This window comes from Oncorhynchus keta, chromosome 19 (genome assembly GCF_023373465.1).
Source record: "Oncorhynchus keta strain PuntledgeMale-10-30-2019 chromosome 19, Oket_V2, whole genome shotgun sequence".
NCBI classification, from domain to species: Eukaryota; Metazoa; Chordata; class Actinopteri; order Salmoniformes; family Salmonidae; genus Oncorhynchus; species Oncorhynchus keta.
The window spans coordinates 15,688,829-15,705,563 of NC_068439.1; the positions used below are offsets into that span (position 1 = coordinate 15,688,829).

Consider the following 16,735-nt stretch of genomic DNA (forward strand, 5'->3'; position numbering starts at 1 on the left):
TAGACTGTTCTCTCTGCAATCGCACGGCAAGCGGTACCAGAGCGCCAAGTCTAGGTCTAAACAACTCCTTAACAGCTTCTACCGCCCAGGCTATTTACATTGACCCCTCCCCCCGTTGTTTTTACACTGCCGCTACTCACTGTTTATTATCTAAGCTCTATGCATAGTCACTTTACCCCCACCTACATGTACATATTACCTCGACGAACCTGTACCCCTGCACATTTACTCTGTACCGGTTCCCAGTGTATATAGCTTCGTTATTGTTATGTAATTCTACTGTGTTACTCTTTATTTAGTAAATATTTTCATAACTCTATTTCTTGAACTGCATTGTTGGTTAACCTCTAGCGTCGAGCAATCCCGTATCCGGGAGCGTAATTATAGCCTCAAGCTCATTACCATAACGCAACGTTAACTATTCATGAAAATCGCAAATGAAATGAAATAAATATATTGGCTCACAAGCTTAGCCTTTTGTTAACAACACTGTCATCTCAGATTTTCAAAAGAAGCTTTTCAACCATAGCTACACAAGCATTTGTGTAAGAGTATTGATAGCTAGCATAGCATTAAGCCTAGCATTCAACAGGCAACGTTTTCACAAAAACAAGAAAAGCATTCAAATAAAATAATTTACCTTTGAAGAACATCGGATGTTTTCATTGAGGAGATTCTCAGTTAGATAGCAAAAGTTAAGTTTTTCCAAAAAGATTACTTGTGTAGGAGAAATCGCTCCGTTTTGTTCATCACGTTTGGCTAAGAAAAAAATTAGAAAATGCAGTCTCTACAACGCCAAACGTTTTACCAAATTAACTCCATAATATCGACAGAAACATGGCAAACATTGTTTAGAATCAATCCTCAAGGTGTTTTTCACATATTTATTCGATGATAAATAATTTGTGGCAGCTGTGTTTCTCCTCGAAGCAAATACACGCAGCTGGCGATTACGCAATAATTGCAGCGGAGGACACCAAGCGGCCACCTGGTAGATGTAGTCTCTTAAGGTCAATCTTCCAATGATTTGCCTACAAATACGTCACAATGCTGTCAACACCTTGGGGAAACGACAGAAAGTCTAAGCTCATTCGTGACCCATACACAGCAATATAAGGAGACATTGGAACACAGCGCATTCAAAATCTGGGACACTTCCTGTATGAAATTTAATCTTGGTTTCGCCTGTAGCATTAGTTCTGTGGAACTCACAGACAATATCTTTGCAGTTTTGGAAACGTCAGAGTGTTTTCTTTCCAAAGCTGTCAATTATATGCATAGTCAAGCATCTTTTCGTGAAAAAATATCTTGTTTAAAACGGGAACGTTTTTTTATCCATAAATTAAAAGAGCGCCCCCTATATCCAAGAAGTTAAGGGCTCGTAAGTCAGCATTTCACTGTAAGGTCTGCACCTGCTGTATTCGGCGCATGTGACAAATAACATTTGATTTGATTTAATATAATGCACACACACACAAACACACATGCACACACACACACACATCCGTGTCCTCACACACACACACTCACACGGCCCCATATTGTGCACAAACATCAGACAAATATTTGATCCATTCTGTGGCTACACAACATCTCTCTGTGTCAAGCCCTGGCCATAGAGGCTTTTTATTCTCTATTTTGGTTAGGCCAGGGTGTGACTAGGGTGGCCATTCTATGTCCTTTTTTCTATGTTTTGTATTTCTATGTCTTGGCCTGGTATGGTTCTCAATCAGGGACAGCTGTCTATCGTCGTCTCTGATTGAGAACCATACTTAGGTACCCTTTTCCCCCACCTGTTTTGTGGGAAGTTAACTTTGACTTTGTTCAGGGCACATAGCCCAAAGTTTCACGGTTTGTCTTTGTTCAGGGCACATAGCCCAAATTGTCACGGTTTGTCTTTGTTCAGGGCACATAGCCCAAAGTTTCACGGTTTGTCTTTGTTCAGGGCACATAGCCCAAAGCTTCACGGTTTGTCTTTGTTCGGGGCACATAGCCCAAAGCTTCACGGTTTGGTCTTTGTTCAGGGCACATAGCCCAAAGCTTCACGGTTTGTCTTTGTTCAGGGCACATAGCCCAAAGTTTCACGGTTTGTCTTTGTTCAGGGCACATAGCCCAAAGCTTCACGGTTTGTCTTTGTTCAGGGCACATAGCCCAAAGCTTCACGGTTTGTCTTTGTTCAGGGCACATAGCCCAAAGCTTCACGGTTTGTCTTTGTTCGGGGCACATAGCCCAAAGTTTCACGGTTTGTCTTTGTTCAGGGCACATAGCCCAAAGTTTCACGGTTTGTCTTTGTTCAGGGCACATAGCCCAAAGCTTCACGGTTTGTCTTTGTTCAGGGCACATAGCCCAAAGTTTCACGGTTTGTCTTTGTTCAGGGCACATAGCCCAAAGTTTCACGGTTTGTCTTTGTTCAGGGCACATAGCCCAAAGTTTCACGGTTTGTCTTTGTTCAGGGCACATAGCCCAAAGTTTCACAGTTTGTCTTTGTTCAGGGCACATAGCCCAAAGTTTCACGGTTTGTCTTTGTTCAGGGCACATAGCCCAAAGCTTCACGGTTTGTCTTTCTTCAGGCACATAGCCCAAACCTTCACGTCATTTTCAATGAAGAGAGAATGTACGCTTACCATGCTGCATCTTGGTCCAGTCCTTCAGCCAGCCGTGACACTCTGTCTCCACCCACCACGATATGATATACATCACTTAATTCTTTATTGAGTAAACATATAGTTGGACATTAATGGACAAAAACTTTAAGTCATACAGTATATGTTAAATCAATATCACAAAAGCATAGGATTAGAGTTGGCCAAATCCAGGAATTATTTTAGAAAATATTTAAATCTCTGTCAGGGACTGAACCTAATCCCTAATAGCTGCAGCACAACGGGCAAGCGGCTGATGTTGTCTCTGGGATGGAGAGAGACGTGCAGAGGAGAAGAGGGAGAGGAAAGGGGGAGAGAGACTGTGTAAAAAAGTTGCAGAGAGGAATAGAGGCACAGAGGCAGAGGGAAGATGGGGATTGAAAGAACATAGAGTTAATGGATCTATAGAGAGGGTGTGTTGCAGTGTGACACGATGTGTGTATCAGAACGAGGGAGGGAGGGAGGTCTGTGGAGTTCTGTGGAAAATGTAATTTACCCGATAGGGAGTTAGAGAACATGGATGTATAGAAAATGTGATTAGCAGGAAGGGGGGAGGGAGAGAGATGGATCGAGAAATTAGGAAAGGAACATCTATGTATGAAATTAATGATTGTCGCAGAGAGGAAGGGAGGGAGACAAAAAGATGGAGGGAGGGAGGGAGAGGAGAGGAGAGAAAGAAATGGCAAGAAAAGGAGAAAGGGTTAATGAATGAGGGAGGGAGAGGGAGAACATTTAGAACATGTGGAGGAAGGAAAGTGTGAAGATCAGGAGAAATGTATAGGGAGAGAGAAGGAGGGAGAGAGAGAATGAGGGAGAGAAGGAGGGAGAGAGAGAAGGAGGGAGAGAAGGAGGGAGAGAGAGAAGGAGGGAGAGAGGAGGGAGAAGGAGGGAGAGAAGGAGGGAGAGAGAGAAGGAGGGAGAGAAGGAGGGAGAGAGAGAAGGAGGGAGAGAGAAGGAGGGAGAGAGGGGGGTGAGAGAGAAGGAGGGAGAGAGAGAATGTGAGAGAGGGAGGGTGAGGGAGAGAGAAGGAGGGAGAGAGAGAATGTGAGAGAGGGAGGGTGAGGGAGAGAGAAGGAGGGAGAGAGAGAATGTGAGAGAGGAAGGGAGAGAGAGAAGGAGGGACAGAGAGAATGTGAGAAAGGGAGGGTGAGAGAGAGAGAAGGAGGGAGAGAGAGAATGTGAGAGAGGGAGGGTGAGACAGGGAGGGGGAGAGAGAGAGGGGGAGAGAGAGAGGGGGAGAGAGAGAGAGAGAGAGAGAGAGAGAGAGAGAGAGAGAGAGAGAGAGAGAGAGAGAGAGAGAGAGAGAGAATGTGAGAGAGGGAGGGTGAGGGAGGGAGTATAGATCCATAGGAAACCCATTTGACTTTGAGATGAGAAGTACGCAGCCATCAGAGTGCCAACTCACCCAGCAGGGGATGAGGAAAGCAGAGTTAACATAGAGAGGATGGAGAGAGAGAAAGAAATACAGAGAGAGAGATGCAGAGAGCGAGGGAAGGAGATAGATGGAGAGAGAGAGATGAGAGAGAAGGATATAGAAAGATGCAGAGAGTGAAGGAAGGAGATAGATGGAGAGAGAGAGAGAGAGAGAGAGAGAGAGAGAGAGAGAGAGAGAGAGAGAGAGAGATGGAATGAGTGAATACTCCAGTGAATGCACTATTCATCTGACACGGGCTCTGCTCTGATCCAATATGCAGTCTCTCTCTCTCTCTCTCTCTCTCTCTCTCTCTCTCTCTCTCTCTCTCTCTCTCTCTCTCTCTCTCTCTCTCTCTCTCCTCTCTCTCTCTCTCTCTCTCTCTCTCTCTCTCTCTCCCTCTCTCGCGCTCTCTCTCTCTCCCTCTCTCGTGCTCTCTCTCCCTCTCTCGCGCTCTCTCTCCCTCTCTCGCGCTCTCTCTCTCTCTCTTTCTCGCTCTCTCTCGTGCTCTCTCTCACTCTCTCTCCCGCTCTCTCTCTCTCTCTCTCTCTCTCTCTCTCTCTCTCTCTCTCTCTCTCTCTCTCTCTCTCTCTCTCTCTCTCTCTCTCTCACACACACACACACACCGAACACCCGCTGTGAGTGAAGATGACTTTCCTTTGGCTCTGCGGCTCACTTCAGTGTTCTGTTCTCAGATTCCACTCATAGGGTGGTAATTTGTTGTCCTACTCAGCAGCCACTCAGATGAAAGTCAGTCATTTGTATGCTCAGGTGAAGATATGGTTGTCTTGATATCCTGGAGGGATGAAAGGACACAGATTACATATTAGCAGGGTTTATTGAGTCAGACACAACAACCACACAAAATCAAACTGAATTAAGTTGCATTTAAAATAGTACCACACTTTACAGTAAAATAATTTAAATGAAGGAGATAAAAAAAAACTGAATGCGTATATGGTAAAATACACGTTTTGGTCAGTGTAGTCTCTGTGTGTCAGTGTAGTCTCAGTGTGTCAGTGTAGTCTCTATGTGTCAGTGTAGACTCTGTGTGTCAGTGTAGTCTCTGTGTGTCAGTGTAGTCTCTGTGTGTCAGTGTAGTCTCAGTGTGTCAGTGTAGTCTCTATGTGTCAGTGTAGTCTCTGTGTGTCATTGTAGTCTCTGTGTGTCAGTGTAGTCTCTGTGTGTCCGTGTAGTCTCTGTGTGTCAGTGTAGTCTCTGTGTTTCCGTGTAGTCTCTGTGTGTCAGTCTAGTCTCTGTGTGTCAGTCTAGTCTCTGTGTGTCAGTGTAGTCTCTGTGTGTCCGTGTAGTCTCAGTGTGTCAGTGAAGTCTCCGTGTGTCAGTGTAGTATCCGCGTGTCAGTGTAGTCTCTGTGTGTCAGTGTAGTCTCTGTGTGTCCGTGTAGTCTCTGTGTGTCAGTGTAGTCTCTGTGTGTCAGTGTAGTCTCAGTGTGTCAGTGTAGTCTCAGGGTGTCAGTGTAGTCTCAGGGTGTCAGTGTAGTCTCAGGGTGTCAGTGTAGTCTCAGTGTGTCAGTGTAGTCTCAGTGTCAGTGTAGTCTCAGTGGTGTAGTCTCAGTGTCAGTGTAGTCTCAGTGTCAGTCTCTCAGGGTGTCAGTGTAGTCTCAGTGTGTCAGTGTAGTCTCAGTGTGTCAGTGTAGTCTCAGGGTGTCAGTGTAGTCTCAGGGTGTCAGTGTAGTCTCTCAGTGTAGTCTCAGGATGTCAGTGTAGTCAGTGTCAGTGTCTCAGGGTGTCAGTGTAGTCTCAGGGTGTCAGTGTAGTCTCAGTGTGTCAGTCTCAGTCAGGGTGTCAGTGTGTGTCAGTGTAGTCTCTCAGGGTGTCAGTGTAGTCTCAGGGTGTCAGTGTCTCAGTGTCAGTGTAGCCTAGTCTCAGTGTAGTCTCAGGGTGTCAGTGTAGTCTCAGGGTGTCAGTGTAGTCTCAGGGTGTCAGTGTCAGTGTCTCTCAGGGTGTCAGTGTAGTCTCAGGGTGTCAGTGTAGTCTCAGTCAGTTGTCAGTGTAGTCTCAGTGTGTGTAGTCTCAGTCTCAGTGTCAGTGTAGTCTCAGGGTGTCAGTGTAGTCTCAGGGTGTCAGTGTAGTCTCAGGGTGTCAGTGTAGTCTCAGGGTGTCAGTGTAGTCTCAGGGTGTCAGTGTAGTCTCAGGGTGTCAGTGTAGTCTCAGGGTGTCAGTGTAGTCTCAGTGTGTCAGTGTAGTCTCAGTGTGTCAGTGTAGTCTCAGGGTGTCAGTGTAGTCTCAGGGTGTCAGTGTAGTCTCAGTGTGTCAGTGTAGTCTCAGGGTGTCAGTGTAGTCTCAGTGTGTCAGTGTAGTCTCAGGGTGTCAGTGTAGTCTCAGGGTGTCAGTGTAGTCTCAGGGTGTCAGTGTAGTCTCAGTGTGTCAGTGTAGTCTCAGGGTGTCAGTGTAGTCTCAGGGTGTCAGTGTAGTCTCAGGGTGTCAGTGTAGTCTCGGGGTGTCAGTGTAGTCTCAGGGTGTCAGTGTAGTCTCAGTGTGTTAGTGTAGTCTCAGGGTGTCAGTGTAGTCTCAGGGTGTGATATGTGTATGTGTATGCATGCTTGCACGTCTCCTATCCATGTTATTAAGCTCGTTACACACGACAATATTTTTGGTAACACACTAAACAAATTTCTTTGTACGACATCCCAATGTTCGTTGGAAGTTTTGGGACTCATTGGGTATAGTGTTAATATTAGTTCTCTCTGTCTCAACATGATGTGGGAAGCAATGTGGGTGTAAATGGAATACTGTGTACCCACTAATCAAATCAAATCAAATGTATTCATAAAGCCCTTTTTACATCAGCAGATGTCACAAAGTGCTTATACAGAAACCCAGTCTAAAACCACAAACAGCAGCAATGCAGATGGAGAAGCACAGTGGCTAGGAAAAACTCCCTAGAAAGGCTGCAACCTAGGAACAAGCGTAGAGACGGAGCAGGCTTTGAGGGGTGTCCTCTTCTGGCTGTGTCGGGTGGAGATTAAATGATTGCATGGCCGTTAAGGCCAGATACTTCTTCAAGATGTTCAAATGTTCATAGATGACGAGCAGGGTCAACTAATAATCCCAGTGGTTGTAGAAGGGGCAAAATGTCAGTTGACTTTTCAAGTCAAATCAAGTGTTATTGGTCCCAGGCACATATTTAGCAGATGTTATTGTGGTTGTAGTGAAACACTTGTGTTCCTAGCTCCAAAAGTGCAGTAGTATGTAACAATTCACAACAAAACATACAAATCTGAAGGTAAAAGAATGGAATTAAGAAATATATAAATATTAGGAAGAGCAATGTCAGAGTGGCATTGACTAAAATACAGTTGCATACTGTGTACCGACTAATCAGTGACACAGCCCAACAGGACGCTCTCAATTGTGCATCTGTAAAAGTTTGTGAGGGTCTTAGGGGCCAAGTCAAATTTCTTCAGCCTCCTGAGGTTGAAGAGGCGCTGATGCGTCTTGTGTACTACACTGACTGTGTGGGTGGACCATTTCAGTTTGTCAGTGATGTGTACGCCGAGGACCTTGAAGCTTTTCACCTTCTCCACTGCGATCCCATCGATGTTGATAGGGGCGTGCTCCCTCAGCTGTTTCCTGATGTCCACCATCAGCTCTTTTGTTTTGTTGACAATGGGGGAGAGGTTATTTTCACTCCGCCAGGGCCCTCACCTCCTCCCAGTAGGCTGTCTCATCATAGTTGGTAATCGGGCCTACTTCTGTTGTGTTGTCTGCAAACTTGATGATTGAGTTGGATGCGTGCGTGGCCACGCAGTCATGGGTGAACAGGGAATACAATGGGGGGCTGACCACGCACCATTGTGGGGCCCCAGTGTTGAGGATCAAGGACTGGAGGTGTTGTTTCCTATCTTCACCACCTGGGGGCGGCCCGTTCTTTATCTCTGTTTCTATGTATCTTTCTCTCTCTCTTTCTCTCTCCCACGCTCACTGCCTCACTCACTCTCTCTCACTCTCTCTCACTCTTTGTCTCTCCCACGCTCACAGCCTCTCACTCTCTCTCACTCTCTCTCTCACTCTCTCTCTCTTTCTCTCTCCCACGCTCACTGCCTCACTCTCTCTCACTCTCTCTCTCACTCTCTCTCTCTTTCTCTCTCCCACCCTCACTGCCTCACTCTCTCTCACTCTCTCTCACCCTCTCTCTCACTTTATTACCAGGGTGGCAGGGTAGCCTAGTGGTTAGAGTGTTGGACTAGTAACTGAAAGGTTGGAAGTTCAAATCCTCAAGCTGACAAGGTACAAATCTGTCATTCTGCCCCTGAACAGGTAGTTAGGCCATTGTTGAAAATAAGAATTTCTTCTTAAATGTGAAAACAAGAAAAAATAATGATCTCACTCTGCCTATATTTGTCATCTCTCACTTTCTTGATCTTTGAATGTCCTCAAAGAGTGCTTGAATACAACAATCAAACAATTACTTGCCGTTTATTTCTATAGTACTTTTTAATACATACAGTACTAAACACATTGAAAGAAGAATACATGTTCATGACAGGGTAATACGCCGTGTTCTAGTCTCTTACTAAAATCAATAACAAAACCTAATATAGATGATCAAACATATAATATACAGATATACAGATAATATATTTGTTTGTAAAGGTTACATACTCAATTAACACGTGTAGAGTACTGTATGTATGAACATAGCCTAATCTCTATGATAGTCTTAATGTAGCTAAACTCATTTTAAAACTACAATAAAGACCTTCATCTACCTTCCTCCCTTTCTCCCTCCTCCTCTACTTCCCTATCTCCTCCTCTACTTCCCTATCTCCTCCTCTACTTCCCTCCCTCCTCCTCCTCTACTTCCCTCCCTCCTCCTCTACTTCCCTCCCTCCTCCTCTACTTCCCTCCCTCCTCCTCCTCTACTTCCCTCCCTCCTCCTCTACTTCCCTCTCTCCTCCTCCTCTACTTCTCTCCCTCCTCCTCTACTTCCCTCCCTCCTCCTCTACTTCCCTCCCTCCTCCTCCTCCACTTCCCTCCCTCCTCCTCTACTTCCCTCCCACCTCGTCCGTCTCTTCCAGGTTCAGGACGCAGTGCGCTGTCAGATGGGGGGATGTAAAGACGACAGTGAGAACTCACCGGACTCATGCAAGAACGGACAGGTGCAGATCATGGTGAATAATATTACATTTCATCCCTTATTAGACCCATAACCACTGCTAGCCTGGTCCCTGATCAGTTTGTGCTGTCTTGCCAACTCCTGGGACCAGGCTACTTAACCACTGCTTAACCATACACATTTTTAATTGGGAAAATTAACCAATTTTTAAAGTGGAAATTACAAACTTGAGGAGCCTTTTTAAACGTCAAATATGCTATTACTTTGCCTTTCCTGTTGTGCAGGAAAATTCCTGCAACAACAAGATGATCGAATTAAGATACAGCATCTGTAACCACTGCTCATCCCTGATCAGTTTGTGCTGTCTCGCTAACTCCTGGGACCAGGCTACTTAACCACTACTAGCCTGGTCCCTGATCAGTCTCTGCTGCCTTGCCAACTCCTGGGACCAGGCTACTTAACCACTCTTGGCCTGGTCCCTGATCAGTTTGTGCTGTCAGGCTACATAACCACATCCTGCTGGTCCTAAAACGTCTCTGTTTCTGTTCTCCAAATTCTGCTCTTCACTAACTATATTAATGCCCGATCCCAAATTGACCACATCTCCTTGTGGGGTTCTGAGAGGATTTGACAGGTGTTGATTTGGGCCTAAAATCCTAACCCCATCATTTGTTCAGTCCCTCCTAAAGATATTTTAGAATCCCACCTGTAATTTGTTGTTTTCATATTTTCATTTCATATTTTTATTAACATGGCAGTCAGTGCGGCAGGTTGGTTTACCCCAAATGAAAGCCCTCATCATTATGCACAGGGCGTGTAAGGTAAAGCTCACATAAGGTTATACATAAGGTTACTTTGTCCAAAATCATGCTAATAGCATTGTAAATCATAAAGACATGAAGTGCCTCCCAATGTCAACCAGGTCACACCGCTCTGCAATATTCATTAGTTCTAGAAGTTCCTACGTTGAACCCTCCATCCCCTTGGATTTTGTTATACACACAGTCATTTACTGTAGTGTTTTGGTCTCTTGAATGGACCTCTAGGAAGGTTAGGAGGCTGAAGCTTCACCTTAGATTACCTATACCAGCAACAACAAAAATGCTAAGTTGTTTAAAGTGTAGTGTTGAGGAGGAATGGATGGGTTGGTTTCATAACTGAGAAATGCCTTCTCTGGAGTGATGAATCATGCTTCACCATGTGGAAGTCCGACGGATGAATCTGGGTTCGGCAGATGCCAGGAGAACACTACCTGCCCTAATGCATTCTTCCAACTGTAAAGTTTGGTGGTGGAGGGATAATGGTCTGGGGCTATTTTTGTTGTTACAATGAAGGGAAATCTTAACACTACAGCATACAATGACATTCTAGGCGATTCTGTGCTTCCAACTTTGTGGCAACAGTTTGGGGAAGGACAGTTCCTGTTTCAGCATGACAATACACCGTGTACAAAGCGAGATCCATACATAAATGGTTTGTCGAGATCTGAGTGGAAGAACTTGACTGGCCTGCACAGAGCCATGATCTAAACCCCATATAACACCTTTTGGATGAATTAGATTGCCTACTGTGAGCCAGGCCTAAACACCCAACCTCACTAATGCTCTTGTGGCCGAATAGAAGCAAGTCCCTGCAGCAATGTTCCAACATCTAGTGGAAAGCCTTCCCAGAAGAGTGGAGGCTGTTATAGCAGCAACGTTCCAACACCTAGTGAAAAGCCTTCCCAGAAGAGTGGAGGCTGTTATAGCAGCAACGTTCCAACATCTAGTGGAAAGCCTTCCCAGAAGAGTGGAGGCTGTTATAGCAGCAACGTTCCAACACCTAGTGAAAAGCCTTCCCAGAAGAGTGGAGACTGTTATAGCAGCAATGTTCCAACACCTAGTGAAAAGCCTTCCCAGAAGAGTGGAGGCTGTTATAGCAGCAACGTTCCAACACCTAGTGGAAAGCCTTCCCAGAAGAGTGGAGGCTGTTATAGCAGCAACGTTCCAACATCTAGTGAAAAGCCTTCCCAGAAGAGTGGAGGCTGTTATAGCAGCAACGTTCCAACATCTAGTGAAAAGCCTTCCCAGAAGAGTGGAGACTGTTATAGCAGCAACGTTCCAACATATCTAGTGAAAAGCCTTCCCAGAAGAGTGGAGGCTGTTATAGCAGCAACGTTCCAACATCTAGTGAAAAGCCTTCCCAGAAGAGTGGAGGCTGTTATAGCAGCAACGTTCCAACATATCTAGTGAAAAGCCTTCCCAGAAGAGTGGAGGCTGTTATAGCAGCAACGTTCCAACATCTAGTGAAAAGCCTTCTCAGAAGAGTGGAGGCTGTTATAGCAGCAACGTTCCAACACCTAGTGAAAAGCCTTCCCAGAAGAGTGGAGGCTGTTATAGCAGCAACGTTCCAACACCTAGTGAAAAGCCTTCCCAGAAGAGTGGAGGCTGTTATAGCAGCAACGTTCCAACACCTAGTGAAAAGCCTTCCCAGAAGAGTGGAGGCTGTTATAGCAGCAACGTTCCAACATCTAGTGAAAAGCCTTCCCAGAAGAGTGGAGGCTGTTATAGCAGCAACGTTCCAACACCTAGTGAAAAGCCTTCCCAGAAGAGTGGAGGCTGTTATAGCAGCAACGTTCCAACATCTAGTGAAAAGCCTTCCCAGAAGAGTGGAGACTGTTATAGCAGCAAAGTTCCAACACCTAGTGAAAAGCCTTCCCAGAAGAGTGGAGGCTGTTATAGCAGCAAAGTTCCAACACCTAGTGAAAAGCCTTCCCAGAAGAGTGGAGGCTGTTATAGCAGCAACGTTCCAACACCTAGTGAAAAGCCTTCCCAGAAGAGTGGAGGCTGTTATAGCAGCAACGTTCCAACACCTAGTGAAAAGCCTTCTCAGAAGAGTGGAGGCTGTTATAGCAGCAACGTTCCAACACCTAGTGAAAAGCCTTCTCAGAAGAGTGGAGGCTGTTATAGCAGCAACGTTCCAACACCTAGTGAAAAGCCTTCTCAGAAGAGTGGAGGCTGTTATAGCAGCAACGTTCCAACACCTAGTGAAAAGCCTTCTCAGAAGAGTGGAGGCTGTTATAGCAGCAACGTTCCAACACCTAGTGAAAAGCCTTCCCAGAAGAGTGGAGGCTGTTATAGCAGCAACGTTCCAACATCTAGTGGAAAGCCTTCCCAGAAGAGTGGAGGCTGTTATAGCAGCAACGTTCCAACACCTAGTGAAAAGCCTTCCCAGAAGAGTGGAGGCTGTTATAGCAGCAACGTTCCAACACCTAGTGAAAAGCCTTCCCAGAAGAGTGGAGGCTGTTATAGCAGCAACGTTCCAACACCTAGTGGAAAGCCTTCCCAGAAGAGTGGAGGCTGTTATAGCAGCAACGTTCCAACACCTAGTGAAAAGCCTTCCCAGAAGAGTGGAGGCTGTTATAGCAGCAACGTTCCAACATCTAGTGAAAAGCCTTCTCAGAAGAGTGGAGACTGTTATAGCAGCAACGTTCCAACATATCTAGTGAAAAGCCTTCTCAGAAGAGTGGAGGCTGTTATAGCAGCAACGTTCCAACACCTAGTGAAAAGCCTTCTCAGAAGAGTGGAGGCTGTTATAGCAGCAACGTTCCAACATATCTAGTGAAAAGCCTTCTCAGAAGAGTGGAGGCTGTTATAGCAGCAACGTTCCAACACCTAGTGAAAAGCCTTCCCAGAAGAGTGGAGGCTGTTATAGCAGCAACGTTCCAACACCTAGTGAAAAGCCTTCTCAGAAGAGTGGAGGCTGTTATAGCAGCAACGTTCCAACATCTAGTGAAAAGCCTTCTCAGAAGAGTGGAGGCTGTTATAGCAGCAACGTTCCAACACCTAGTGAAAAGCCTTCTCAGAAGAGTGGAGGCTGTTATAGCAGCAACGTTCCAACACCTAGTGAAAAGCCTTCCCAGAAGAGTGGAGGCTGTTATAGCAACAAATGGGGGGACCAACTCCGTAGTAATGCTCATGATTTTGGAATTAGATGTTCGAAGAGTAGGTGTCCACATACTTTTGGTAGTGTATGACATAACAGCCATAAAAGTATTAAGTAGGCATTGTGAAAAGTGTTACCATAAACTCACTAGAGAGGATATGAGGACATCTTGAGAGATAGGTGTACATTTTGAGATGATAGTTGTACATTTTGAGAAGATAAGAGGACATAATGAGCAGATAGGACATATTGAGAAGATAGGAGGATGTTGAGAAGATAGGAGGACATATTGAGAAGATAGGAGGACGACATATTGAGAAGATAGGAGGACATATTGAGAAGTAGGGGAGGACATATTGAGAAGATAGGAGAACGACATATTGAGAAGATAGGAGGACATATTGAGATAGGGGAGGACATATTGAGAAGATAGGAGAACGACATATTGAGAAGATAGGAGGACATATTGAGATGATAGTAGGACACTGAGAAGATAGGAGGACATATTGAGAAGAAAGGATGTCTTGAGAGTAATCAGTCTTCAGACTAGAGTACATGTTAAATGAGATTAACCACCATTTAACCATTATGGTAGTTAGTTTGGACTGGCTTGGTCCTTCCCATTCTCCCCTCTATTGTCATCTCCTCCACTTACTCTCTCTCATCTCTCCTCCTCTCGCATCTCTTCATCATCCCAGCATCAGAAGTGTCAGAACGTGTCCTACTGCGGGCAGCAGTGTGGCTCTCTGCGCTACAGCACTAGCACTGCTGGCACTGGAGCTTCTCTCTGCCCATCATCGTCATGCCACCAACAGTCACCATACCCGCCATTATGCCACCCTCACCAGGGCTTCCAACGCAGCTGCCAACAAGGCTGTTACCACAGCCTGCCTCACAACTACCACATGAACCATGAACACATGAACTACGCACTCAACCACACCCTCAACCACGCCTATAACCACGCCCACAACCATAGACAAAACCACAAGTACCTCAACAGCAAATCAGTACGTCCACCACAGTAGATAGCTGCTGTGCCTTCTGTGTCCTAAAGTAGCCAATATATACGTAGCAGTGTAGTAAAGTTATTATGTGGTAGAAAGTACATTATTCACAAAGGTTTCCAGCAATGGCTCCCAAACTGTGGTTAAACCCCCTTGTGGTCCAGGAAATGTCTTTCCATGTATTTAATATAAATGGTATTAGCCTGCAAAACATAACAAATCATGTTTTATTATGGTCCGTTGGCGGGAAAGTTTGGAAACCACAGAGCTGCACAGTAGATTAGTGACAGCAAGTTTTTATAGTTTTAGCTGCTACCAATCAAAGTTGTTTTATGGTGGTGTTTTTATATCTATATAGATGTGTTTTTATATCTATATAGATGCGTTTTTATATCTATATAGACGTGTTTTTATATCTATATAGATGTGCTTTTAGATCTATATAGATGTGTTTTTATATCTATATAGATGTGTTTTTATATCTATATAGATGTGCTTTTAGATCTATATAGATGTATTTTTATATCTATATAGATGTGTTTTTAGATCTATATAGATGTGTTTTTAGATCTATATAGATGTGTTTTTAGATCTATATAGATGTGTTTTTAGATCTATATAGATGTGTTTTTATATCTATATAGATGTGGTTTTATATCTATATAGATGTGGTTTTATATCTATATAGATGTGCTTTTAGATCTATATAGATGTGTTTTTATATCTATATAGATGTGGTTTTATATCTATATAGATGTGTTTTTAGATCTATATAGATGTGTTTTTAGATCTACATAGATGTGTTTTTATATCTATATAGATGTGTTTTTAGATCTATATAGATGTGTTTTTAGATCTATATAGATGTGTTTTTAGATCTATATAGATGTGTTTTTATATCTATATAGATGTGTTTTTAGATCTATATAGATGTGTTTTTAGATCTATATAGATGTGTTTTTAGATCTATATAGATGTGTTTTTAGATCTATATAGATGTGTTTTTAGATCTATATAGATGTGTTTTTAGATCTATATAGATGTGTTTTTAGATCTATATAGATTAAGTTTTGGGCTCTAAATGTGCTCTAATCTAATGGCTCTAATCTTCTATTCTTGCATCTTTTCCAATGATAATTCAGCCAGTTGTGTTTTAGGTTATCTTGTGCTTCCAGTGTTGGCTGAACACAGGGCTAATGTGAATGCCCTCCTCAAAAACGTCTGGACAAACTGTAGTTTGTAATGATGCTGACGGTTTACCTGACTTACTTTCTACACTCAGCCTGTGTGTACGTGTGTGGGTGTGCGTACATACATGCTAAGATGAGGGATATTGAGATATGGAGAGAGCGAGAGAGAGAGCGAGAGAGAAAGAGAGAGAGAGAGAGAGAGGGAGACAGAGAGAGAGATAGAGAGCATGAGAGAGAGAGAGGTGAGATGAGAGTCTAAATCCTCATTTGTCCATTTAGGCGAGAGCCATTTGTGCAGCTGTGTGATTTGCGTACTAAGAGCTTTCGTCTCCTCTGAGACCTTTATTCATTCTCTCCCTCTCTCTTTCCCTTTCAAATGTTCCCTTTCTCTTTCTGTCCCTCTATTTATCTGTCTTTCCTTCTCTCCCTCTGTCTTTCTCTCTCTTTCTCTTTAACTCTTCCCTTCTCTCTGCCTTTCCCCTCCCTCCATCTTCTTCCATGTCTTGGTATTTCGGGGTATTTAGTTAGGATCCCCATTAGCTGTTACAAAAGCAGCAGCTACTCTTCCTGGGGTCCACATCTCTCTCTTACTCCCTCTTCTTCTCTCTCTTTCACTTTCCCTCCCTCCCTCTTTGTCGTGCCCAAAATGCTTTATACTTTAATATCCAAACAAAGGCTTTTGTGAGTGGGTTCCGTGGAGGATGCTAGGCGGATTGTTGCTGTGGGGAGAGAGGAGAAGAGAGAGTGTAGAGGCCTGGGTCTGCATGGCAATGTGGTGCAACGTTCCTTTCACTTTCAAGTTTGAGAGGTTTGCAGGGAGGCCATTTTGGAATGGAACACCGAAACTGTCCCTCATTTAATCCAAGCAATCCGTTTGTGTGGTGCTGTTTGTGTGGTGCTGTTTGTGTGGTGCTGTTTGTGTGGTGCTGTTTGTGTGGTGCTGTTTGTGTGGTGCTGTTTGTGTGGTGCTGTTTGTGTGGTGCTGTTTGTGTGGTGCTGTTTGTGTGGTGCTGTTTGTGTGGTGCTGTTTGTGTGGTGCTGTTTGTGTGGTGCTGTTTGTGTGGTGCTGTTTGTGTGGTGCTGTTTGTGTTGTGCTGTTTGTGTGGTGCTGTTTGTGTGGTGCTGTTTGTGTGGTGCTGTTTGTGTTGTGCTGTTTGTGTGGTGCTGTTTGTGTGGTGCTGTTTGTGTGGTGCTGTTTGTGTGGTGCTGTTTGTGTGGTGCTGTTTGTGTGGTGCTGTTTGTGTGGTGCTGTTTGTGTGGTGCTGTTTGTGTGGTGCTGTTTGTGTGGTGCTGTTTGTGTGGTGCTGTTTGTGTGGTGCTGTTTGTGTGGTGCTGTTTGTGTGGTGCTGTTTGTGTGGTGCTGTTTGTGTGGTGCTGTTTGTGTTGTGCTGTTTGTGTGGTGCTGTTTGTGTGGTGCTGTTTGTGTGGTGCTGTTTGTGTGGTGCTGTTTGTGTGGTGCTGTTTGTGTGGTGCTGTTTGTGT

General features: G+C 44.6%; 1 protein-coding gene across 5 annotated transcripts in view; it reads left to right on the forward strand.

Moving 5' to 3' along the window:
• The window catches only part of LOC118397634 (adhesion G protein-coupled receptor B2-like), a 565,880-nt gene that overhangs the window by 469,528 nt on the left and 79,617 nt on the right, over nucleotides 1–16,735 (forward strand). For 3 of the 5 annotated variants that reach the window (XM_052469740.1, XM_052469742.1, XM_052469744.1), the window contains one exon: nucleotides 9,095–9,187. In XM_052469740.1, the coding sequence (XP_052325700.1) occupies nucleotides 9,095–9,187 (93 nt within the window). The remainder of the gene's footprint in view (nucleotides 1–9,094; nucleotides 9,188–16,735) is intronic. The other 2 variants (XM_052469741.1, XM_052469743.1) reach the window with 1 other exon arrangement.